The 27,723-nt window shown below is 39.2% G+C and overlaps 1 protein-coding gene across 6 annotated transcripts in view; it reads right to left on the minus strand.

Annotated features, from left to right (window-relative positions):
* The window catches only part of exoc6 (exocyst complex component 6), a 122,633-nt gene that overhangs the window by 19,616 nt on the left and 75,294 nt on the right, over positions 1–27,723 (minus strand). For 3 of the 6 annotated variants that reach the window (XM_039787526.1, XM_039787524.1, XM_039787525.1), the window contains exons 13-22: positions 25,539–25,610; positions 24,600–24,697; positions 21,957–22,062; positions 21,462–21,571; positions 20,074–20,185; positions 17,369–17,503; positions 15,083–15,262; positions 14,234–14,263; positions 3,121–3,262; positions 84–157 (exon numbers count right to left, since the gene is read on the minus strand). In XM_039787526.1, the coding sequence (XP_039643460.1) occupies positions 84–157; positions 3,121–3,262; positions 14,234–14,263; positions 15,083–15,262; positions 17,369–17,503; positions 20,074–20,185; positions 21,462–21,571; positions 21,957–22,062; positions 24,600–24,697; positions 25,539–25,610 (1,059 nt within the window). Of the gene's footprint in view, positions 1–83; positions 158–3,112; positions 3,263–14,233; positions 14,264–15,082; positions 15,263–17,368; positions 17,504–20,073; positions 20,186–21,461; positions 21,572–21,956; positions 22,063–24,599; positions 24,698–25,538; positions 25,611–27,723 lie in introns of those variants that run through there. The other 3 variants (XM_039787528.1, XM_039787527.1, XM_039787530.1) reach the window with 2 other exon arrangements.

Here is a 27,723-nt window from a genome sequence, read left to right on the forward strand (position 1 = left end):
TGAATTGATACTATAAATAAAATTGAATTACACAAGTATTTCATAAGTTAATTTCTTTTTTTACTGCTCAGTGAGACATTTACCTGTCGTAGGTCGATGAAAGCCAGCTGGAGCGTGTCTCCTTGAAAGCCAGGGACCGGTTCTGAACTGGCAAACACTGAGAAAAACAAAAATACTATCAGACAACAATTACATTGTTAGAATACAGTACACATAGCTAGTGTACAAAACTGTGTCTCCGGGTCCCCTTCTTAGTGCTGGTACCACATATAAACACAGTGGAGATGGAGGTCTATAGTAATTCAATTAAAACCTGGATCAATGGAGTAAAATACATCTCAATGAAAATAACACAATTAGACTCACTTTCTCTAAGTATAAAAATGCCTCTGATTTTGGGATGCTAGTAATTTTTGTAACTAATATTGTAACATTAAGCCATTTTGGATTACATTTTTTCTGACAAATTTAAATCTTCACCAACTGAAAAACTTTGATGAGATGGGAACAGCATGCTAGCCACTAGAGCCTGACCTACAGTGAATTGTTGAGGCCGATACCAATTTTGATAATTTAGAGTTTTAAAAAACTCTAATAATGATATATCAGCAAATACAATTCTTTTTCAAACATAAAACAGGTTTGAAACAAATATTGTTAGTGCTCTCTGGTGGACAAACTAAAAAATGGTGTCACAATTTCCAAAATTACCTCAAACATGTCTTTATTGGAATTTCTGTACTGCAATTTTTTGTTAGTTATTATGCCAAAACAGGTATATCTGCAATAAGACAATATTGGCAGATATACTGGGCTGGCCATTGTATCTGTCAGGTATAACCAGCCACTCAAAAAGCCTTCTGTCTGTCTGCAGACAAAAGTCACAGTATACAATATAAAATGTCTAATAATGTACTACAACCTCAGCAGTCAGGAGTGAAACCACAACAGCTGCGTTACTTGTAAGAAATAATGCCCTGTAGTATCAGTATGGAGCCTTTATGACCTCTCAGGAGTTTCAAATGGCTCAAAATTAAGTGCTCCTTAAGTTAGCATAGGTGCAGAACGGTATATCTAACCATTTCTTACATAAATATATATACACAGTAGCTCACAAAAGTGAGTACACCTATCACATTTTAGTAAATATTTCATTATATCGTTTAATGGGACAACACTGAAGAAATGACACTTTGCTACAATTATTACAATTATTAATTAATTAAGTTTACAGCTTGTATAACAGTGTAAATGTGCTGTCCCCTCAAAATAACTCAACAACATACAGCCATTAATGTCTAAACCGCTGGCAACAAAAGTCAGTACACCCCTATGTTAAATTCCCATAGAGGCAGGCAGGCATTTTTATTTTTAAAGGCCAGTTATTTCATGGATCCAGGATACTATGCATCCTATAAAGTTCCCTTGGAACTTATAAATAGCCCCCCCCCCCACATCATCACATACCCTTCACCATACCTAGAGGTTGGCATGGGGTACTTTCCATAAAATCATGTCTCAATGCAAATCAAACTAGCTATTAGGCTAACTGACATAAAACCATGCCAATCTCTAGGTATGGTGAAGGGTATGTCATGATGTGGGCTTATTTTAATTTCAAAGACCAAGGGAACTTAATCAGGATGCACAGTATCCTGGATACTATGCATCCTGATAAAGAGATGATAGAGAGATGATTTTATGGAAAGTACCCCATGCCAATCTCTAGGTATGGTGAAGGGTATGTGATGATGTGGGGCTATTTTAATTTCAAAGACCAAGGGAACTTAATCAGGATGCACAGTATCCTGGATACTATGCATCCTGATAAAGAGATGATAGAGAGATGATTTTATGGAAAGTACCCCATGCCAATCTCTAGGTATGGTGAAGGGCATGTGATGATGTGGGGCTATTTTAGGCCAAGGGAACTTTATCAGGATGTGTTATATGCCACAGACAGGCTCATCTCTCAGCTTTCTCTAATGAAACATGCTTGTTTGAAATGACAAAACAATGCATGATGATTCTCTTAAGACCCATGTGGACTACCAAATTAAAATACAAATTGGGATTTCTGTATAGAAATACATCTTGCTTCTTTTCTGCTTGTCAGACGACAATTATCCAGTCTACAAAATGTGTGTACTTGACTATGGGGATATTGCATGAATTCATGACTCTTCATATACTTTTTAATTTGTAGCTGTACTGTACAGCTAAAACTTAAAATGTCAGAAAGCTTTATGTGTAGTCTTCTTTTAGCAAAAATTCAATAAAAAAGTTCAGCTGCTTGTTCAGCTCCCATCTCGCTTGTTGCGAGATGGGAGGGAGGAGGGGGGGGTCCAGATGCATCATGCAAAACATGAGCTTGCAGCTTCCTCTGGTTCCCAGGCATGTAGTTTGGTGCTACACTTTGCTAACTTTAGTGTCTGGGTGATGCTTTATGAAATTTTGTTATATATTTATATATATTTGTCTTGCAAAGTCGATTATTAAGTTATTAGTCCCAAAATACAGATATAAACTACAAGATAACTGTAATAGTGTGAGGCTGAGCACCGTCCACTTTTGCAGTGGAGTTCCGCTTTTTTTGTTTCGTCAACATAAAAAAATAAATCTCTTATTTCATTTGAAAACTTGAATATTACATTCAGGTGTTCTGAATTGAAATTATTTACTTTAGTGTCTGTTTATTGTGCATGTAAATTGTGTGTTTAAATTGTGTTTCTATATGTGCTGACCAGTAACTATGTGCTACTCTGCCAGAGTTGGGCAGTAGCACATGAGATAATAAGCCTGAATGTAATATTAAATTCTTTTTCATTTCTGTTTTCTTCTTCTAACTACCTATTTGCACTGCTGCCTTCTTGCAGCTGAAATACAGTTAATGAAATATCCATGGGCTTTTTGCAATACATCTGGTTTGCAAATGTTTGACTCCTTGGCTAGAAAATGAAATATGAACAGGGTTTCTTCCAATTGTACTTTCTGTGATCACATGCAAACATGCTTCAATTTTTTTGCTTCCAAATTATTTGAAGACTTTGCAGCCCTGTAGATATAACATAAAGTTATAACATCAATAAATCAATCAACATTAAATGTATTTCTACTTACATTCACACTGAATGACATCTAAGTTGAACTGTTGAATGGCCCCCATACTGATCTGTTTGAGTTCTGTGTCCAGCAGCATCTGCATCAGTGATGTGGACAGATGCTTGCAGGCTGACATACAAGCTGTCTGTGCCACTTTACCCTGCAGAGAGAGAGAGAGAGAGAGAGAGAGAGAGAGAGAGAGAGAGAGAGAGAGACAAGGGAAAGGAGGGAAGTGAAGCAAGGTGAGAGAGGATGAGAGGATACAAAAGAGGAGGGAAAGATGGAAAGGAGTAGGAAAGATTAGGATGGGGATGAGAAAAACAGAGAATGAGGTCGGCTATTTGGGTAAACACCACTTGACTTCCAGGGAAAGATTGTCTGAGACCGAGCATACACAGGCAAAGTGAACAGTTGCTTGCCAACAAGACAAGTCTGTTTTGAACCACGACCAAACCAAAATGGGAGACACTGCTGCAAACATGCTGAGAGACCTTTCAGCGTCAGCAAGAGCAGCACAAGACCGAAGACTGGCCAGGCAACACTCATGGCAGACACAGTCTACCTTCTCTGCACCATGTATCCTAATTAGGGATGCACCAATACCACTTCTTTTAAGACAAAGTTCAGGTACTTACATTTGGGTACTCGCCGATACCGAGTACCGATACGAGTACTTAATAATCCCTCTGGGGTCTGAGGGGGTTTTCAGACACAAAGATGATTTTGACATGTTCTGATATTGTTGTCAATTAAAACAAAGCAGTATTTTCAGTACTTTGCCTTTTTTCTATTCAAAGCACAGTGCCCATGGGCTGGACATTTCCCTGACCTAGTGTCAATAAAATCAATCCTTTCATTCCGGATATCAAAATACTGAGTGAAGTTTAGAAAGAATGAAGAATGCAAAGTGTTTCAGGTGCATATTAAGTAGCCATGTGTTACCAGCTCCAGCAGAGAGGATGGTTTGTTTACGGCAGCGGCTAAGTTCACAAGATTTTGTCCGAATTTAACCCTCATGCCCTCCTCGGTCATTTTTGTACATTTTTCTCAAGTTTTTTTTTTCATTTTGTGATCATTTTTGCTGTGTTACTGCTTATGGCATGACATTTTGTAGGAAACTTTCTTTTCAGCCAAATTTTTTTAATCCAGTGTTTTTTACTCTTACATGTCTTTTATATTTAAATGATTCATTTTGTACCCTTTGGACACCTTTGTGGCAAAAATGTCCACACACACAAAAACTGTTATTAAATCATCATATATCAATATTTTTTTCTGCTTTTTTTTCATAAATCACTTAAACAACTTGTCAATCAAAACAACAATACCAAACATCCAATAATTTTCAGGATTTTAACCCTTTAAATGCCAGTTTATGTATTTGAAGTATGTCATTATTTATAAAAAAAAAACACAAAAAATGATTTTTTCCCCATATAATGAATAATATGTAGATGGGGCTTTGGTGGTGATTAGAGTCTTGGATATGTCAAAGATAAGCAACAAAACTGATTTGATTGCATTAGTATTTTTTATGTAGTTCCAGATACTCCCTTTGGACACCTTCGAGGCAAAAATGGCCCCATTGACTTCCATTATAACCACATGTTTTGATCTCACTGCCTTTACAGTATAAAACCATGCATTCTGTAATGTCAGCATTTCATTTGGAAGAAAACTAGTCATATTTGACATTTTTACAGGTATTTCACCAGATTCAACCATTTTGCCCTTGTAGGCCGATGCATGAAATTATAGTTATATTATGGAGCTCTGTGTGTGTGTGTGTGTGTGTGTGTGTGTGTGTGTGTGTGTGTGTGTGTGTGTGTGTGTGTGTGTGTGTGTGTGTGTGTGTGTGTGTGTGTGTATATGTGTGTGTGTGTGTGTGTGTGTGGTTATGTGTGTGCGCGTGTGTATGTGTGTGTGTGTGTATATGTGTGTATGTGTGTGGGTGTGTGTGTGTGTGTATGTATGCGTGTGTGTGTGTGTGTGTGTGTGTGTGTGTGCATGCATGTATGCATGTCTGTGTGTGAGAGAGTTTGTGTAAATCTGTAAACAAACAATGATCATTTTAGTGGTGAAAAAAGCACACCTTACTTTTGCCAGTTATATTATGGAGCCGTGTGTGTGTGTGTGTGTGTGTGTGTGTGTGCGTGCATGCATGCGTGTCTGTGTGCGAGAGAGAGTTTGTGTAAATCTGGGTGAAAAAAGGGCTTCTTTTGAAGGATGCATTTCATGTGTCTTTGAAGACGTGCTTGAATAAAAACATTGTCTCCTGCATTTGTTGTAAACAAAAACAACTATTAGTGTGTTTATGCACCTGGCTCTAGAGAAGGAGACAGACCTGGAGCAAAGAGAAGGAGCCTTTATCTTCCAGCCAACTGCAGGACTCATCTGAAGATGACACAAGTTTCTGGAGTCTGACAAAATGGTCACTGGTGTCCTCCAACTCTGTGAGTGCCTCTAACCCTTCCTCTGAAAGTGGAGAGGACACTGAAGATCCTGTCCATCCTAACATTGAGTGGACAGTGAAGAGTTGGCAAGTCTGGTCTCCATCTAATACTGAGACGCTGTGCAATATTCAAGCACCGACCGGCATGATGCCAGAGCCCACGAGATATGCCATATCAAGAATCCATGATGTGGCATCCTCTTTCCACCTTTTCTTCACTCTTGACTTGATCCAGCTGATTCAGGAAATGACAAACCTACACGGGAGGTGTTCAATCTCAGGATGGAGTGATGTGGATGCTCAAGAGATTTTAACATACATGGGACTTCACACTTGGCAGGTGTGTACCAGTCCAAAGGGGAATCCACCCGGAGCCTGTGGGATGTCCATAGTGGGAGACCAGTCTTCAGGGCCACCATGTCCCACAAACCATTTGAAATGATAAGCGCCAGTTTACAGCACATGCAGGAGACAATGTTTTTATTCAAGCACGTCTTCAAAGACACATGAAATGCATCCTTCAAAAGATGCCTTTTTTCAGCCCTAAAATGATCATTGCTTGCTTACAGGTTTACGCAAACTCTCTCACTCACACACACACACACACACACACACACACACACACACACACACACACACACACACACACACACACACACACACACACACACACACACACACACACACAGGCTCCATAATATAACTGGCAAAAATACAATGACAAAATGGTTGAATCTGGTGAAATACTGTAAAAATGTCAAATATGACTAGTTTTCTTCCAAATGAAATGCTGACATTACAGAATGCATGGTTTTATACTGTAAAGGCAGTGAGATCAAAACATGTGGTTATAATGGAAGTCAATGGGGCCATTTTTGCCTCGAAGGTGTCCAGAGGGAGTATCTGGAACTACATAAAAAGTACTAATGCAATCCAATCAGTTTTGTTGCTTATCTTTGACATATCCAAGCCTCTAATCCCCACCAAAGCCCCATTCCCCTATGATTTATTTTATGGAAAATAATTCATGTTTTGTTGGGTTTTTCATAAATAGTTGTTACTTCAAAGATTTAAAACTGGCATTTAAAGGGTTAAAATGCAGAAAATGATTAAATGTTTGGTAGTTTTGAGCAATTTAGAAGTTCTTTAAGTGATTTATGAAAAAAAAGTAGAAAAAAATATTGATATATGATGATTTAATATCAGTTTTTTGGACATGTACATTTTTGCCTCGAAGGTGTCCAAAGGGAGTATCTGGCACTATGTAAAAATACTAATGCAATCAAATTAATTTTGTTGCTTATCTTTGACATATCCAAGCCTCTAATCCCCACCAAAGCCCCATCTAGATATTATTCATTATATGGGGAAAAAATCATTTTTTGTGTTTTTTTGTAATAAAAAATGAAATACTTCAAATAAATAAACTGGCATTTAAAGGGTTAAAATCCTGAAAATGATTGAATGTTTGGTAGTTTTGATTAGGTTACAAGTTGTTTAAGTGATTTATGAAAAAAAAAGCAGAAAAATATATTGATATATGATGATTTAATAGCAGTTTTTGTGTGCGTGGACATTTTTGCCACGAAGGTGTCGAGAGTAAGTTTTTTTAAGGAGGGCATGAGGGTTAAAGACTTGTGGCAAACTATATAAACAGTTAGACTACAAACCGAAATCTTTTGTTTAAGCTTGTTTGTAAAAATAAATAAATAAACGCTATTTGCAGAGTAGCGCTGTGGTTGTTAAAACAGAGTTGTGTAGGGACTGCATGCAGATGGAACAGATTTAAATATCGCTTTCTTCATGTTTATACCAGTTAAGCTGATGAAAGACATTGGGCTGACACTGCTACTCCAAATATCAGTGGCTTACAGGCAAAAGGCTGCTGATGTGATTTTTTCACAAAGTATCTTTGGAAACACGGTTTCTGTTTGGGGTGTGAATTTTCACTGGTGTCGCGATTGGATTACGATTATCCTGTCAACGATTGAAATTGATACAATATCACGATGTGTCACCTCCTCAATATCATTTTATATTGGTTTCATCGCCAAATTCATATAGTATATATAAACTCCCCTTTTTATTGTATCTGCTTTTAAAAAAATACACTTCCTGAATGTAGCGGCATCTAATCACAGCAGACAACAGGCACAAAAAAGCAGCAAGCGGAAAATCAACAAGTAACATCAGTAGGAAATAATTGATTATGTTCTGTCACTGCATCGATGCAGAATCGTCCAGACCGAATCGCGATGGATCAATGCAATGATTAATTTCACGCCTCTAGTTTCTGTGATGTGCTGAAGACGTCGAAACCCAGTATTATTAATGACTGACAATGGCTGGTCGTCAAGTGCAATCATGTATTGGGTAAGAGCCTCTGTTATTTTAACGGCTGGCATTGCTCCTCTTCTGCTGCATATACCTGCTCAACAGAGAAGTTATTGTCACATTGCTACGAGGTGGTATCGAGTGTGGTAGTATCGGAGTCATTTTATGATTACAAGAACAGGTACATGCGCACGGCATCAGACAGGTACCAGATGCTGGCATCTGTATTGGTGCATCCCTAATCCTAATCTATACATACATGTGAGTGCAGACAGCAAGGTGCATGAAGCTTTTGAAGCAGTGATTTGTATCGATATCCTGCATGATTTCGATACAAACTGCAATAGCCAATGGCAATGAATTATCAACATAGAAGCAAGACGCAATGCACATAAAACATAGACAAAAGCAGTAAGACAGTGCATGTGGGTGTTTGGTGGTACAAAAGTTGTTGATGAATGCCATTATGACTTTATTAGTGATAAGTGCTCTGTCCTTGAAGCAGGAACCTCTCATGTGTGCAGTTTTTCGAGTGAAAGAGGGATGATGCATTGGATAAGATGAAGACAAACAATGAGGAATTCAATTTATATGATTGATTTTAATTATGTTTTGTTTCAGTTACCCCAAATCCCCAAAATCACTCACCCCTAGTGGTATCTAATCATTTTCAGATGATTCAGATTAAGTCTCTTGTCGCTGAAATTTCTGATGCCACCCTAACACAATGGAATTGTATTTGTGGTGCTCAAAGTATTGACAAATGACAGGATATGACAAAACTCAAAAGCAACAAGTCTTTGCAGAAACAACATCCCAGTTACTCTGATTACTTCTCTGAATGGTTTTAATTGGAGATACTTTCTATCAAAGAACCGTTATGCATTGGAGTTAAGATTAGACATGGCTAAACACCACCAGGAGTAAGTGAGCAAAGGTTTTTTGTCTGAACTGAGTATAGAATAAGTATATAAAATTTTTTTTTAACAAAAGGTATTAAAAGCTGACATGGGTTTGAGTGCTATTGAGTTATAGATATTGGGTTTAGAATTGGTTCCCAACCCCCCAAACAAGCCTTATAATAAGCTACGGTACAATGGAAATCTTCACATATAAAAAACTATTCTTAACTATACAGGACAGATTTTACTTTTAAGAGATTTTTATGTCATGAAATCTCACCTTACCGTGGATATCTGCGCTTAAAGTGATGGTTCGGATTAATTTCACCCTAGGGTCCTTTGCACCATGATCTCGAGCCAAACACCCCCCCAGAAGCTTTTTTCACCTGGGTCGAACATTGGGAGAGTTAGCGTAGCGTAGCGTTATCAGCTGAATAGCTTAGCGCAGAGGCTAATGGATCCGAAGTGTCTCTTAACATTACCCCACTAATAATGCCCAAAATGATACCAAAGGTCTACAGTAGTACAAATAGGTTATGCGCTCATAAAACGATGGATTGTAAAGTTTGTAAGTACACCAGAAGTTTATGTAAATAACACTTGTTTGGCTTCTGCCCTCTGCTGCTACTGCTGCTGTTACTACCGGGCAGTAAGAGTGCTTAGGGACATCTACAAATTACAACACCGAAAAGAGATGCAACAAAAATATTTATTAATTTAATGATTAAATAAGGTAATGTCTCCAAACTTACCTCAATTATTACTTGTCTCCTGCTAGTTATACTACAGCACTTACTTTAAAAAATAAGTTAAATTAAAAAATATTTTTGTTGCATCTCTTTTCGGTGTTGTAATTTGTAGATCTCCTAAGCACTCGTCTCACAGCAGCAACAACAACAGCAGAGAGCAGAAGCCAGCAGGGAAGTGTTATTTACATAAACTTCTGGTATACTTAAACACAATCTATCGTTTTATGAGTGCATAACCCTATATACTAGTGTAGACCTTTGGACATGTCACTATGAAGACAATAAATTTACCGAATCAACTCTGCGCGCACTTCAACCACTCTAAGCTAACTCCCCAAATGTTCGACACCAGGTAAAGTGAATAAGCGTCATGGTGCGAAAAAACCTAGGGGGAAATAACTCCGAACAATCACTTTAATTAATGAAATTATAATTGGGTCACAGAAAGGTATGAGACCATTTGCAGTGCTATTCATTTTCCAACATGTGTTCTTTGCAAAACATCACACATAAAACCAAAACCACAAATAGCCCAACACATGCAGGCAAGGCTTCACATAAGCTAATACACATATCATAAGTAAATAGGGATCGTGAGCGTTTCGACTACTTGAGGTGTTCTTAATTTTGCTCCTTTTGTGAGCAGTTATGTTTTAACTATTTTATCCAAATTTAAACAATGGAATTGCTATAATTTATACCTCCCCTCAAGTGTTTGAAACGCTAACAGTAACTTTGAATACATCCGTAAATTACAGTTAGTGTTTGTGGTAAACAGGAACAGAACAGCAGCGCAACACAATCCATTCTCACAGATACTCATGCAAAAACTCTTAAACCCAGGGATGATGTGGTGGCCCAAATGTCAAGGATAATACACAGCTGGCAGTTTTATTTAAATACAAAGTTACATAAGGAATCACGCCTATTAAATACAACACTGGAGAGACAATCAGTTAATTGCCATAATCAAAGATATGCAAGTAGAAAACAGAAATCCCTGATGGCGCCATGCAAAATTGTTCTTTGAACCCTGGAGAGCCACAGAGGCTTGATGTAAGAAATATGAGTGTTCAGCTTGCAAAAGCAAAAGAATAATATTTGGCCTTCTTTTGTTTGAGCTCCACAACATCCCTTTTAACACCCTTCATGCTGACTATTGACCGGCAGACAGACAGCAGTGATACATAGTGTGGCAGCAATAAGGGCTGTCCAATCACTCTGAGCAGGTATTACATCTCAGCCTATTGACAACAAGTTTGTTCGATCACAAAAGTTAATTTCTGACTCTGCATAGACTATTAGCCAACTCAGGGACCATTCACACACAGATGGGCCACAAAAAGAAAGGCTTTACTCCATGCATGTCTTTCCCACAGAAGGTCTAAGTCACTAAGTCTGCTAAATTTAAAAACTGAATTATGAAAACAATTTTTTTGGCCTTGCATCCACAAAGTCATTGTTTTTGACACCTGAATCTAACCTTTTTGAAAAGGCTCTCCAGAATGCCAGCTTGATGTTTTAGTGCAGACGTGGGAAATGAAGCCTTCAATAAACAATAACTTGAGTCTGGCTAGGGGCTGTGTAGCAGTAAAGTTACATCAAACCAGTCAAACCAATCAAACTGAAAAATATGTAAATGAGAACAACTAAATCATGAGTTTGGACAAACAACTGTTTGCCCAGCTAAGCATTAGCAGAGCAACCAGACTGCTTTTTGTTTTTGTTAGACGGCTTAGTGTAGAGGTAATCAGTAAAGGGTGACATTTCTTGTCACATACCATGGTCTTTAAGTCTTTAGTCTCAGTGACTTCTTTATGACTTGTGTTTCTCTTTACAAACAAACATGACGGCTAAACAAAGGTCTGGTTAGTCCACACAACATGAAAAACGTTCCCTGGTTTACTGGCATTTCTTTAAACCAATCACAATCGTCTTGGGCGGTGTTAAGCACCGGACGGAGCCACGGTGCCTCCGCTAAATAGTCTCAGGAAGGAACTTGTTTTGGTGGAACATGTGTACGTTCAAAAGTAGTTTTAGTCGTGCAACAGAAAACTCAGATTGGACAGATAGTCTAGCTAGCTGTCTGGATTTACCCTGCAGAGATCTGAGGAGGAGGTAACCATAGGAGTTTAGAATGCCAATACATTTGCATGTCAATATTCACTCACATGCACTTATAACCATTTATAATCATACTAAGGTATGTAGGCTTACAGTATTCATCCTTTTATATGTGTAAAATATCACAACCCAAAACTAATTACACTTTCTCTCTGTCTATAAAAGTTGTGTCCTAACACGGGAATCCTGTATGTGGGCTATATGCTATAGCAATATCAGGAATGTTATTGATGTGACTTATTTGAACAAAACAAAAAGTTTCTAGGTTGCATTATTTTTATCTGTTGGTGCGGATGTGCGGTATTATTATGAAACCCACACAACTTCTAGGCAAGACCCGCCCTTCAACAGCATTCACACACTACTATTGGCCAGGCGTCCATGCTTACGCAAGGTAACATAACCCGATTTGTTCAGGTCCTATCCCCTGACCAATCGACTATCCTAACCGTAACCACTTGAGGTCAATGCCTAACCCCAACCAATCAAACTGCTTCGTAGGGCATAACTTACCTAGAAGTTATCCATAATAACGCGGATGTGCGCGATCAGATGGCAGGTTGTGTGCTCAAAATGTGATAATGTAATCATTTGTGGTTATGTTTACCATTTAGTTTACATGCCAACAAAAATGCTGAAATTGATTACAATGTTTCAGCATTTGTGTCATGGCTTTTAGGTTTTAAGCCGCAGGTGAGATGCTGCTTACAACTCAAAGCAACATCAGAACCAAATAGATGTGTTTTTTCATTTATTTGCGGAAGTTGCTCACAGAAATCTCAGAATTTGTGTTGACTGAACTTCCCACAGCGTGAATGTTTTTTTCTAAAATAGCTAGTTCACACTGCTAAGAGTACAACAGTGATGTGTGGGTTCAAGCTGTTAGATGAGCTATCTGGCTGTGTATGGTGTGTGTCCTTGCTGCTATAGAGATTAACACAGCGCTCTAGAGATGGAGAGGGATGACGCATTAATGGCCCATCAGCGCAAACAAAAGAATACAGACTCTTGGGCATCAGATTTGGCAGTTATAGTAATAATAATAATAATAATAAATTGAATTTATATAGCGCTTTTCATGGACTCAAAGTCGCTTAAAGTAGCCCCATACCGCTGTGCTAGTGTTAAATAATTGCACCATGACATTTTATGAAATAAACATTGATGCCTTGAGATATGATTCCAAATGAGCATGGAAGTTTATTCTAAAAAATAGGCACTGTATGTGTGACAACATAATCAAAGACCATTAGATGCGGTCGAAAGCTCAGAAAAAGCTAGTGAGTGGAGTTTGGACCCTATCTTGCACTTGGCGCAGCGCAAAGCTCGACACAAGTGTCTTTGCTAGTTTAAGACCAATGCAGTTGTCAATGTCCCGTTCAGCGCCCACGTCGTTAAATAGCAAATGCACGGCGGCTATCTGTGGCCAATAGGTGTGCTGGTCTTACAGGGAGGTGTGTTCAGGTGAATTCTGGGCGTGCTGGTCTTACAGGGAGGTGTGTTCAGGTGCATTCTGAGCGTATTGCTATCTTGAGGCAGGGGAAAGTGATCGCGCCATTGACCAACAAAAGCATTTCATTGTTATTTTAACAGCAAATTAGTAAAATGCTCCTAGGCTCGTGCACAGCGCGTGCACACTATGCTTGTTACATACACATGCAAAAGATAAATAAATAAATATATTACGGTGCAAATCCTCCATCATAATAGCAATGCTCTAAGGTACAAACACGCCTGGCTTTTAAAGGGAATGGGAGATGACTCTCTGATTGGCTGCTAAGTACAACCCTTTTGAACCATGCGCCCGGCGCACGGACCCTTTTTTCCGCCATTAAACTAGCAAAAGTGGACACGCACTAAACACACCAGCGCCAGGCGCTTCACGCCGTGCGCTTAGAACGTTAAAATAGGGCCCTTGAGTTGAGATTACTTTGTCACCCATGATTACAGTTGCTATTGTGCCTGACTTTAAAAATAGCAACTACACATATTCAGTTTGTTCTGAAATCATGCCTCCCCCGACTTTTGAAACCAAACTTACGCCCATATAAGCAAGACACAGTAAACAGCTATTTTGTATATTTTTGTCTCAGTTTCCGTATTTATTTTTTATTTGTTTATGTATATATGCACCAATCACCAAGGTAAATTCCACCTAGAGTAACCACTGTGGCAATAAACTCCTTTCTGATTCAGACATTTTAGCCACTGAAACCATGTCTTATGGGGATAAAGGTTGACTTTATATTTGAAGAGAGAGGCTTAGATAAGTGAACAAGCTTTCTTGGCCAGCGTCTAGCGGTCTTTAAGGGATCTTCCCCTCTGGCTTTAGCTTTCAGCTGCAGTGGCTGCTGTTTGGTCCTCTCTCACTCAAAGTTCCTTTGGACAATGTATTGCTAAAACGCAATAACTAAAACATGTTCTCAGTAATGGTTACAACAGGTGCCAGAAGAATCAACAAGCCTAAAGTAGTGGAGCTTCCATAGTCAAACATAAGCATGCTTTTTGTATATCCCCTCTGCTTGTGGAATGGCAGCATAGTGTTGTAACAACCAGGCAGGAATACTCACCGACATCGACGCATGGTCATTGTTGTTATTCTGAGCAGAGACACCCCCAAACCAACCAAAAATGGAGGAGGGGGAGGGAAAGAGGGAAAGGACAGGAAAAGAAATGTGGCAACAATAAATGGACAGGAGGTGGTAAATTCAATGAGAGATATCTTGCATGCTTGACAAGTCAAAATAATCAAGGAATAAAACTGGTAGTAAAGCAAATTAGTCACAGCGCTGTTCATTACAGGAGGTGTGGATGGGGTGGGGACACGAAACATTCTTAAAAAACAGAAAATAAAATGAGCTAGAACTCATTCAAGACACGATAAGAGATGTTGGAGAGAAGAGCAGGCAAGTGACTCACTGAGAGTGGAAGTGACTGAGCTGCAGCTGTCAGTTATCTACGCCAAAACACATTTACTGACCAAGTCCTTCACACTCTGATATCACCAAATGTGTCTTGTTGAAGAGGTCAGTATGTGCAAAAGCCATTTACGAGTCAGTAACAGCACAGTTACCATGCATATGCACAGCTAACCAACAAAACACAAACTCAGTTCAATTTTAAACTCCCAATGTAAAACAATTCACTTTCACACAGTACACACATTTTAATAGGGATGTGATGGAAATGTGGAAAACAGAAAACAATTGGGATTTATGGAAAATGGAAAGAAAACTGAAAAAAGGAATGATTACATCCCTAGTAAAAATCAAATAGACAAAATCAAAGTCAAAACTGTCACACACAATTTGAAAGCAGATAAAATGGGTCTAAAACCAAGAAGAAAACGTCCCACAGTTCCAAGAGAAAAGTGGCAAGTTCAATGGATCACAGGTTGGCGGATGGTGGAGGAGACTCACCGGGAGGTGTGTGAAGACCTGGAAAGTGGAACGCAGGAAGTTGATCAGGTCCATGAGGTATCCTGAGGCACGACCGTCCGACTCAGCCATACCCCATTCATAGTCCGCCAGCTGGATGAACTCATCGATCTTCTGGTTGAGTTTGGTATAAATCTCTCCCTCTGCAGCGTGACGAGCATCCTGGAAAATAGATTTTATAAGCACCTTTGACAAGCCTTAATGGGACTAAATACAGTTTTAAATAAAGTTGTAGCTATAGTCATTTAGGAATAGAAAAAAAAATTGCAATTAGCAAACCGGAGAAGTTGTGCTAGCGTTAATAATTTGTCAGACCATGGATATTACTGAGTAAGCTTGCTTTTACTGTTATTAATTTGATACAAGCCTGGAATTTTTTTACTTCTTTGAAATTAGCTTGAAGTTGATCTAGAACTGTTTTTAGAGCAACAAGTACTTCAAAAAGCACACCACTGATTTAGCATTGCCAAACTCTAGATGCACAGTTCAAAAATCAATGCAGCAGAATCAGAGCTATCGTCTTTTTTTATTTAATGTAATTTTTTCCATTGTAAAACCAGGGGCCAGATGATGGTTTACAGATACATGTGATGAATGTGTGGTATGGCCGCTATAAACAGCCACAGCCGTGTGTAATGACAGCTGCTCTGGTGCTGTTGGAGAACCTCAGCTACTCCATGTGTCAAACCCGGTGAAATTGCACTTCTTCTTTGCCATTCTGGTCACCGACAGGTCTAATGAGTGGTGGAGCAGGCACAACTATCCAGTCTTGTATAAAGTACTTGAAGGCACTACTTGAGTAAAAGTATAAGTACTTAGAGTTAAACGAGTTAAAGTATTTGATCAGAAAATTACTTTGGTAGAAGTTAAAGTCACCAGTCTTTAAGTATCTTATATTTACTGTTCTTAAGTATCAAAAGTATTTTTTTATTAAATGTACTTAATTATTAGAAGTATAAGTTAATAAAAACTTTTCTAATGAACTTTATCGTGGCTTCCTCACAGTAAAGCATAATATTCAGGGTTTCCACACCTTGTCAAGTCTGACAAAAAAAAGAGAAAAACAGAAACAGAATTGTAAATTTTTGTGCAAAAGAACCTTTTACTCCAACGCACGAAAACATTTCTTGCATGTAATGAGTAACAATGATGCTTAGGGGAAATGTATCGGAGTAAAAGTAGACATTTTATTTTAGGAAATGTGGTGGAGTAAAAGTAAAAGTGTCCAGAAATATAAATAACAAAGTAAAGTACAGTTTCGTGAAAATTCGAGTCAAGTACATAACAAATTATTTGTACTTTGTTACATAACAACACTACAACTATCAATATGCAAATGGTTATACATCTGACAAAAAACGATTATAATGCATATTTCTGTCTTTGACACAGTTATTAGTATGAATCTACAAATAGTTGTATGCATCTGGCTCCTGGTGCTTATATTACCTACAATGGGTAGCCTGTAGCAGAGATGAGGAGCTGGCTCCAGAGGTCTGGTAAACTCACTTCTTTCTAACTCCACACCCCCAGTCTCTCCATTTCCAAACTTGTAGTCTTCAGCCCCAACCGGCACTGACTCAAGTGACATCACTTGAGGACATTTATCAGACTTCACACTGCTCCCTCTGGAGACACTAAAGGCTTTATACTACTTTTCACATATGCAGTAGTACTCCCTAACACCTGTAACTCTGATGTCTAAAATTGTTGGAGTTCCCCTTTAATATATAATTAATAATATATGTTGACATAATTATGAGTTAAGATGAATTTGTGAGAAATCATCAAAATCTTTTTTTTCCAAAATCAAAACCGCATTAGTGTGTGTGTGTGTGTGTGTGTGTGTGTAAATAACAATACATGATAAGATAGGACACACAATAAACATGATATGTACTATGGCCAATTAGGAGAACAACCATATGATATGAACTCAGCCAAACACATGAGAGCTGATCAATGTTTTGACTCTCTGTTGATGCTGCTTTTATTTAGCATGCTGTCTCCAAAGCTACTTTGCAAAAATCTGGTATGGCTGGCATTGCAGTGCTTTTAATAAGAGCAGACAATAAATACTGCAGGGATATTTGTAAGAGCAGAACAGCCTGTCACCAGGCCCTGGAACTGTCTGCCAGCATCAAGGACAAAAGAAAATAATGTGCTGTATACTACCGTTTGGGTCAGTTTGTGTGATTTAGAAAATAATGAAAAGCAGAAACAAGATGCATGGCAACAAACGGTATAATTAACACAAAGACAATTTACCTTGAACGTGGCCAAGCCATAGAGTCTTGTGGTGTGTACTGTTTCAGGGGAGACATTGGTGATGTTGGTTATAAACTCCTCCAGATACTTGCAGGCCTGCTCCAGGTGGGTGGTGTTAATGATGATCTGCACCAGCTACACAAAGAAGGTTACAACTTCAGACTAAATGACTAAATTCTTGGTTATACAAGGTAAATGAACTATATTTATACAGCACTCTTTCTTGTTAGCGACCACTCTTAGCACTTTAAAACACAAGCCAGCATTCACACTCACACATTCACAATGTTGGGACCAACCAGGGGGTTAAACATTGATCTTAACCAAAAATGGCTCAGATTGAGCTGACTGCAAAGACAAAGGACACAGGGAAGGCAAGACAAAGGATCTTGGCCTACATGTGAATCCCAAAGCCAGTATCACCAAACTCCTACAGGCTGCCACTTGGAAGCAGAGTCGCCAAAATGGAGGTTCTACCTCCAACACATGGAGGGCAAGGCAGACTGGTGGTGAGACAAAGAACTGTTTCACACCTGTGACAAGGTTGCGCTTTTCCCATTGGCTGTCGGGCCTTTGAATGCACCACCCCGCCACTAGGAGGTGGAGGGAGGATAAAAGCTGTCGCGTTTGTGTCTCTTTGCTTTTCCACGGTAATCCATTTTACTGACAGGAGGTGCACTAGTCCGGACTAGCTAGCCAGCGTCACCTCGCTGGTCGAGATTGAGCTGGGACATTTTATATCTGTCTGATATACAAGGGATCCGAGGGGATACTGACCCAGTATTTCCTACATCTGCAGCGGGTTTAATCAGCCTGGATTCAAGAAAAGGACTACGTTCCGCTCTTCTTGCGTCGTCGACCTGGATCGCGTGTTCGTCCACTGCTCTGGACGAAACGGATCGTTAAACTCTGGCGAGAGATTAACTACAAACAACACATGTACCGTAAGAGGCTTACACAGTTCTGGGCAGATGTTAGAACTAGTGTGTTTGTTTTGTTTATTAATGAGCAAAGGGTTCGCTACCACTTGTTGCCATTAATGTGATCTGTGATTGTAATCATGTATTGGCCCATATCTGGTTATTAATCTGTTTCTGTGAATGTATAATTGATCACGATACTGTTTATTATGTTGTGTTAAGTAGCTGGGTAAAACCGTAAGCGCTACTTGCTAAATCACTCCTTTCACAGAGTTTAGTTACTGTCTGCGAGATCATCGCAGAAATCAGCTGTTAGCCACTGAGCTGGCCATTATCGATAACTAAGATCAGAGTGTTTTTTTTCTCCTCCTTTTACTCTTTTTTCCTTTTACATACACACACGGACACAAGCTAGCCACGTAGCTCCCGAGCTAACGCTGCTAGCTTAACCACGTGGGGTCGGCTTACTTTGTACAGAGCTAAAACACATGACCAGGGCTGGGTTAAGCGTGCGTGTTGCCTAGCAACCCCCTCGACCTTTTCAACCCCTCCTCGTGCACTCAGCACCACTACCGCCCTCTTGAGGCTAAATAGTTTTGTGCAGCTCACAGGAGTAGCCATTTTGGAGTTGTTTTTGTGTTAGAACTACATTTCGACACCGCCCCCTCCACTTTCACTCACTGACACACACACACACACAAACACACTCACTCACACACACGCCCACACACAGACACAGACGTGTTCATGACATATGCTGCTTTGTTTTTGCTTTGTTTGGTTGTGATATTGTAAAGTATATACGTTTTATTATTGAAGGATTATTGATTGGCTACTGATAATTGTGACGTTAATAAATTCGATTATACTTAATTAGCAGTTGCTGGTGATTATTTGTGTACTTATTGTGATAATTGCTGGTCGAACAGGTCCGTGCTCGAATTCACACCTTCCTTTGTTTCCTTTTAAAGGATTACTACAGAAATGAGACTGTTCCACAGTTTGATTATTGGTCCCTGACTTGCAAGGTGGTGCCCCGTTTTGATTGTTTGTCGATTTGATAAAGTTATTAATAACCATATTCATAACTTTATTACTATTGATAAAACATCTTTTGATAATTTGCCAATGATCAAATCTGTACCCTACGGGTATCCTACAACAAGCACACTCCACAGCCATCGGGGGCAATTTGGGGGTCTGTATCCTGCCAAATGACTAGGTCTGGGTACCGAATTCGATACTTTATAGGCACCGACCGAATTGTCTCTAAGGTGTTGAGTTTCAATAACCAATTTCAATACCTAAGGAGTAAATCTTATCAGAGTCATTGAGCCAATCAGCATACAGCATGCTTCTGCCAATATCTTATAATGTCTGTGATTGGCTGTCTAATGTTACACGTCGCAGAGACACGCAGGAAAAACTCTAAGTTACACACAGACGGGCTCACGTAGTAGGAGCAGAAAAAGAAATAAAAAGTTGTGTGTCGTAAAGTGTAATTTTGTAATTTATTTTTGTTTCATAAAATTGGTATCGAAAAAAATTATCGTTTAGGAACGTGTATCAAAGTCACTGTATTGGTATCGGTTACAGTATAATATATTTATGATACCTAGCCCTACAAATGACACTACGACATGTAGACTATAGGGAACAGAGATCCAACCACCGACTTTGTGATAAGCGTAAGACCACTCTTCTTCCTGAGACACAGCAGCATATGATGTGTGTGTGTGTGTGTGTGTGTGTGTGTGTGATTAGTAACAGCAGTGTTGTTCCTACCTCCGTTAGTCCTATGTGAGGTTTCTTGATGAGGTTTTGCAGACAGCTGCTGAGTGTTCTTGTCAGCAGCAGGTTGGTTGATTTCCGCAACATGTCGTCAATCTCTGTTGAACTGGACACACAAACAAAGTCTAACAAGTCCAGATATTCCACAGTTTCACAACAAAGAGGGAAAAAGTCAGTCACGCTAAGAAGTGTAAAATGTTCAAGTGTCCACCTCAACAAACTGAAAGTGAACATATAGGCTGTGTCCGGAATCATTCACTCTCTCACTGCAACTTTCTCACTATATCAGGGACTTCTATATAGCAGACTATATAGCGAGCTCATGGGCTGAAGATAAAGGATAAAAGATAAAAGGAACATTTTATTTTGATTTAATGGTGATTTACAGTTTTTTTGGCTTTTTCAATGTAAAATAAAGGCACACTTTAGAGCACCGCTTACTGTGCTCCATCGCTGCAACACAACAGGCGCCTGGAAGATCACTGGCCGCTACGGAAACCAAAACTTGCACGTGTTAAATTTGGAACCAATGAGCAGATTCACAACCAAATTTTCCAAATGTTTCCAATAAAAAAATGGAATCGTAAAATTTAAAACAATTCCAAGTAGGAACCGGTTCTCGATGCCCCATCCTAGCTAACAGGATGGGGATGTTTATTTTGTGCTGTCGCACAAAATAAACATCCCCTACCGTCGCTATGTCAGCGTTACCTTATTCTTCCCAACAATAATCCAGCAAGAGACAGCTAACACATATGGTCTCGCTTTGCCCTAGTCCGCACAGCATTCCGGGGTGGGAGAAAAACATGCTCTGGTTTATTGGCATTTCTTGAAACCAATCACAATCATCTTGGGCGGGGCTAAGCACCGTTGCAGAGCCACGGTGCCTCTGCAAAGTAGCCACGGAAAGGAACTTGTTTTGGTGGAACATGTGTACGTTCAAAAATAGTTTTAGTCGTGCACCAGAAAACTCCGATAGGACAGATAGTCTAGCTAGCTGTCTGGATTTACCCTGCAGAGATCTGAGGCGCAGTTAACCATAGTCCTCACAAATCCACCGGAGGTTAAAATTAAAACACAAAGAAAGCGAAGGTAATGGACATCCGGGTGAAAAGAGGGACATCAGGCAGAATTTCCGTCTGCAACAGAGCAATCCCAGAAGTGGAATTTAGTGGATATAGACTAGTTGCTAGGCATTGTTGTATAGTTGTAATATTGTAGTGAGCATCAATATTCACTTGATATTACAGTGTACTGTGGGAAACAACAAGTGCCCTAAACTGTATTCCACAAATTTAAATTACAATTTGGACACCACAGAGAAAATGGCTGAGCACGTAATAGCACCCTAAAAAATAAACTAAATGTTCTGTGAGACCAACCTCCGGTGTAAGGACTCAGAGAACTTGAGGCTGGCGTAAATTAACTCTTTGACCTGTGTGTAGATCTGAGGGACAGACTGGGACATTGGCAGCTTCTTTGGAAAGTCCTGCTGCTCACACACACACACACACACACACACACACACACACACACACACACACACACACACACACACACACACACACACACGCACACACACACACACACAAAACAACAGTATTAGATCGTTACCATTAATATACACCCAGGTTAAGAATTTCAGGTCTCACTCCTATGCTTCCAAGGTTATGATTCTATGAATATAAATACTGTGGAAGGTAAGGGAGGGTAAAAGGTGTGCAGGTGTGTCTGCTTTGTGAATATCTGCTGAGGACCAACTTTCTAGCTCTCTTAATTGAATGTGTCTATATGCAAGCACAATTAAGTAACTAAAACTAGAAGTAGTCTTGCTTCGGATCTATGGTTTGTGAGTCTATGGTACTTGAACTTGTTACCTTCTCTATCTCAGCATCGTGGAAGGGAAAGCGGCTGACTACCAGTTTATATTCCTCCTCTGTCTCCACTGGGATGGGACTGTAGTTGTCCAACTCAAAGATCTCCCTGTGGGGAAAAAAATAACACAATTTAGTGCACACTTACATTTTTGGTATGAGTATTAGAGCTTTGAGAATTTCTCTCTTTGAGTGTTCTAAAAGTACAGTTAGTTCAATTGTTATTATATTTCATTCAAAGATAAAACATATGATGCGGTAATCATCATGGAGAATTGTACAAGTGTGTGAAAATTACTCTCTGAAAATATTAAGTTACCTTACCTGGACCAAAAGCTATAGAAACATTGAGACTTAAGATTTAAACAACACTTTTTAATGTATTTTTAAGCTGAATCAGCAATGGAAGGCTATTGTAGAGTTAGACTTAGACTTCTCTTTATTGATCCTTTTGGGATGACTCCTGCAAAGAAATTAGATTTCCAGCAGCAGATTTTAGCATCTTACAAAACACTCTTTAAATAGAAAAAAAAGATAGAAAAAAAAATACAATATAAGAATAACAATAAACTTTTAGCTAAATATTTTTACAAATTATAGGACTGTGTATGGTATTGTGTTATTATACAGTTAATAAATAAATGACATTTAGCATAAATTAGCTGTTAAGAGCAGTTAGAGTGTCCAGGTATGTATGTGAGTAGATTATTAATAATTTATTGCACAGTGTTCTGTTCTGTCCTCTTCACCCTATTTCCTCCTAGAATGAAAAGAAGACCATCTTGTGCTTGATGGTGTTTGTTGCCCCCAAATGCTCCTACCAGGCAGCGCTGCGACCGCTGCCTTCAAGGCACCTAACCCTAACCCAAAAACCTAACCCTAACCCTAACCAGTGCCTCCAACGGTGCCTTCCAGGCAGCGCTGCCTGGAAGGCACCGTTGGAGGCAAAAAACACTGATAAACCTATCTTTTTCCTTTAATATAAATGTATCTGCCGGCTTATGTGGTTAAAGGGTGACCTCAGATGACTTGTGATGAGATAATTCATTAAATGGACTAAGAAGTTTGAGAAACAATCTTGTAACAGTAACAGAAACACATTTCATTGGCCAAATGCTCATGTCTTCTTTATACACAATAAAGACTTTTTTAAAAAGGAAAAGACAACATTTATTACCCTACTATCATGTGTGAACCAATCTGGACCAATCACAAGCGCGTGTGCGTGTGTGAGGGGAGCAAGTGGTTGGGTGTTAAAAGCGTGCATGCTCCACGGTTTTATATACTGAGCCTGGTTTTCTCGTTTAGGAGATATTTTATTAAGAACACCGAAAAGAAAAAAATAAGTTAATGGGTCACCTGTAAATGTAATTAAAGGATTTGGTTTTTAGTACATCTTTATTCAGGTTTTCGTCCAGTGTTCCATGTTGGCTATAGTAACACACGTCAGTTTCTAGCTGTGTAGAATGCGTATCAACGGTTCAGAATGCAGATGCACTCACTGTCTAATTTCATAGCTGCAAAAGCATTTCCTATTGAGACTAGAAGCATGTAGACAATGGAGGTACTCCTCCATATTGCCTTGAAAGCATAGACCGTTTTTGTTAAGACCATTTTTGTTATGAATTGACAGCACAGTGGGCCACTGTCACTCTTGCTAAAAGTCAATCTAGCAGTCAACCTCTCTGAATCAACATATGTTACAATACATGTTATTTAGCTGACGCTTTTATCCAAAGCGACTTACAATGGCTATATATGTCAGAGGTCGCACGCCTCCAGAGCAACTAGGGATTAAGTGCCTTGCTCAGGGACACATTGGTTGATGTATCACACTGGGGATTGAACCCAGGTCTCCCACACCAAAGGCATGTATCATATCCACTGCACCATCACCACCCCATGATAGATCACACATGATAGATAGGATAATATGTTTAATTTTCGCATTTTGAGCAATATACCCACGTGTACTGCTTTTAGTAAATACACACGGTCGCAGGTATACTTTAGGATAACCTATCTCTGCATTAAAAAATATTTTAGAAAGTGTCATATTCAACCAGAAGCTGATGTCCCCTTCCACAGCATATCTGTCGTGTTCGTTTTCGAGAGAGAAACTTCTAAAGAAACATGACGAGTTTTTTCTTTTATTGCATGAAATGTCTTTGCTGTACAGTAAGTAAAGCTGGGTGATATGGAGAAAATTCATTATGACTATATATTTGACCAAATACCTCAATATCGATATTGTGGTGATATTGTAGGGTTGACAATTGGTGCTTTCACAAAATATTTACATGTAGAGATTTTTGATATATAGTCATCGGTAATGTGGATATAATAACTGTGTAAAATAAAAGTGGCTAAAGACATAATAATAGAACAGCTAGAACAGTCTGGTAAGTTCAGGAAATGGCATCACTTTACTGTAATGTAACAACACTTGTGTCATATCAGGATATGACGATATCTAGCCTCATATACCGATATCAATATAATATCGATTTATTGCCCAGCCGTAACAGGAAACAAAATAAACACAATGATAAACCTACCTGCGTGGTTTCAAGTGAATATCTCACATGTAAAATGAACAACGGAAATGCAATTATAGACAGTCACACACACATCAACAAAACCCACCTGAAAACCAGTGCCCACTTCTTCAGCAGAGTCTCATTGTACTGGTCTCTGACCTCAAACAGCAGGTCAAACAGCCGGTTCACTAGGAAACCATAACCCTGTACGCACATACACAGACATCACACATCCAGAGAGTCAGGGGGTGTCATGGGCTGAATGAAAAAAAACACGATTGGACACTACACAGTCATTTTTCTCTGCGCTGACAGTAGGGTTGGGCATCGTTTGGATTTGAACAATTCTGATTCCAATTCTGATTTTTCCTTTCCATTCCGGTTCCGATTCTTTGAGGGGTGGAGTTGAAACGGGTCACATGCTTAATTCACAGATAATAGGGACATTTTATTTTGATTTAATGGTGATTTACAGTTTTACCAGGCTTTTTCAAGGTAAAATAAAGGCACACTTTGGAGCACTGCTTACTGTGGTCTATCGCTGCAACACAACAGGTGCCTGGGAGATCGATGGCCACTACGGAAACCAAAACTTGCGCGTGTTAAATTTGGAACCAATGAGCCGATTCAAATAAAAATTTCCAAACGATTCCAATAAAAAAAACGTCGCAAAAATTAAACATCCCCTACCGTCACTTTGTCATCGTTACCTTGTTCTTCCAAACAACAATCCAGCAAAAGACAGCTAACACATATTTAGCTATTTGAATTCCCCTTACCTACAAAACGATTACATTATGAGCTGTCTCATGAATTATGAATTTATGTTACTTGATGGTTGCAGAAATTCGCAATGCATTATGGTATAGTTTTAATATTGTAGTGAGCATTGATATTAACTAGATATTACAGTGCATTGTGGGAAACAATAAGTGCCCTAAAACACAGACATCACACATCCAGAGAGTCAAGGGTGATCATCTCAGTGCTTCTGCAGCCTTCAGAGTCACAGGATGTTTCAAAGGAAGTACAGCTCTGAACCAACCTGTAGCGTGTCAGCGAAGATGACTATGAGGTTCTTCAGCTCCAGGACCAGGTCTGGGTCATCACAGTATGACTGGGAATAACAAAACATCATAATCAGCAAACGCTCAAAAATTGCATGCGTGGGGACAAAATCTATGATGAGAGCAGCAACAATAATATGATTAACATGTATGAAGAATTGTTACTGAGATTTGTAAGAGATGTGAGATTGCTTTTAAAATAAAATAACAAACAAAATGGCCTTTACCACTCCGAGTAGCAGATCCTTTGTGAAGTTGCTCTGTTAATTCATTCATTTAAAAAGCAAAATGATGGTGTGTTAAACCCTTCCCCCAAACAACAACTGTTGGAGCTAAAGAGTTTTTAAAGAGAGTTGTCTTTTTATAACCTGACTCCGTCAGATGGATTGCTTCGCATTTGCTCGGCATATCCATCTGGGAACTTTCCGTTGGAGAACTTTTGGGAAGGGGCGGAAATACTGGTTAGCTGATTGGATGAACAATCTGTCTATCACCTATGTTGGTGATAGATGGGCCAAATCAACCAATCAGATCCACGAAGCGTATGAAAATACAACCACAAGCCCGCCCCTGCTGCTGCAGGCAAAGCATAGCTCGTTAGCTCAGCATGCAAGCAACATGTCGGTAAAGGATATTTGCCGTTTGTGTAACGAGAATTTAGGAATAAAAGGCACCATTTCAGGTTCCCGCTCCATATTCCAAAAAAGCATTAGCGAGCGGCTAACAGAATTAGGGCTACCGCTGTCTGAAAATACTGGTTAGCTGATTGGATAAACCATCTGTCTATCACCACCTAAACCCGCCTCAAAACCAACGCTGATTGGCCCGGTCGTTTGGCTAACGGCTCCAAATTTTCTCTATCTCAAGATGCCAGACTGATCTGCGAGTGGAAAACTGGAGCTCGCAAGATCAGGACGATCTCACGAGGCTAGTCTTTTTATGTCACTTACCAAAACCAAAAATAAAGGACAAGGCATGGATTAAACAGTGTGTTTGTCGTAAGTGACTAATGTTAGCCTGGCTGGCTAACTAGTTTACCTACAGTAGGAGTCCAGTGCTACTTTCATAGCCAAGAATTTGCATATCATGAGCTAACTACATTGTTACATTAAATATCATCACAAAAGTTATTTGTTTAGGAGAGTGGCCTTCTGAGTACCTTTGCGTAGTCATATCGGTCATTCGATCCACATAGAAAAGGTCAATTTTTATTTGAGTTAAAAAATTCACTAGATCGGGCACCATTTCGGTATAAATAAAATATTTTCCTGGTCTCTCAAAAAGTCGGACCCTAGACAATATCGATTCGTCTGCTATTGTCTATCCCCCGTCTGGATTCGCTGAGCAGCTCTGTTTTGTCTGCATTAAGCAGCAATCATTTGTGACTCTCGTCAAGGCAGTTTCTGTGGAATGACCAGACCGGAAACCAGATTGAAATTTCTCAAATAGGCTGTTGTTAAATAAGTGGGCAGTAAGTTGTTCCACAACAGCCCTCTCCAGAATTTTGGACATGAATGGTAGATTGGATACAGGTCTATAGTTCTAATGGGCAGAACATTTTTTCTCTGATCTGATTAATCTTTGATATAAAGAACGTCATAAAATCTTTTATGTGTAAGTTTACTAACAGTGTTAAAAAGAAACCGAGGATTATTCTTATTGGAATTTATCAGATCTGAAAAATAGGCTGTTCTTGTGGTCGAAAGAGCCCGTTTATAATTTTTTTAAACTTATTACCCATGTCAGGCAGTCCTCGTCTCGTTTCATCACTCGCCACTTATGTTCCAATGATCTACATGTTCTTTTGAGCGCACGAGTAGTGTCACTGAACCAAGGGGCTGATTTAGCGCGGGTGTGCCTCTGTGTTAGCAGAGGCGCAACCGTGTCAAGCATCCTGGTAAGAACACTATTCAAGTTTTCTGTTAAAATTTCTAAACTTGGGCCATTCTGGCAAGACTGAAATAAGTCTTTTAATTGATCAGCCATAACAGCCTTTGCCTTACTGTTAATGCGGCAGTAAGTGTAGGGATTAGGTTGAAAGTCTTATTTAGGGTGTGAAGAGAAACGTTGAAAAAAATACAAAAATGATCCGACACAGGAACTATTTCTACTGACACGAGCTGTGCGTCAATACCTCTTGTGAAAATTAAATCTAACTTGTTC

Source organism: Perca fluviatilis, chromosome 21 (assembly GCF_010015445.1).
Source record: "Perca fluviatilis chromosome 21, GENO_Pfluv_1.0, whole genome shotgun sequence".
Classification (NCBI taxonomy): Eukaryota; Metazoa; Chordata; class Actinopteri; order Perciformes; family Percidae; genus Perca; species Perca fluviatilis.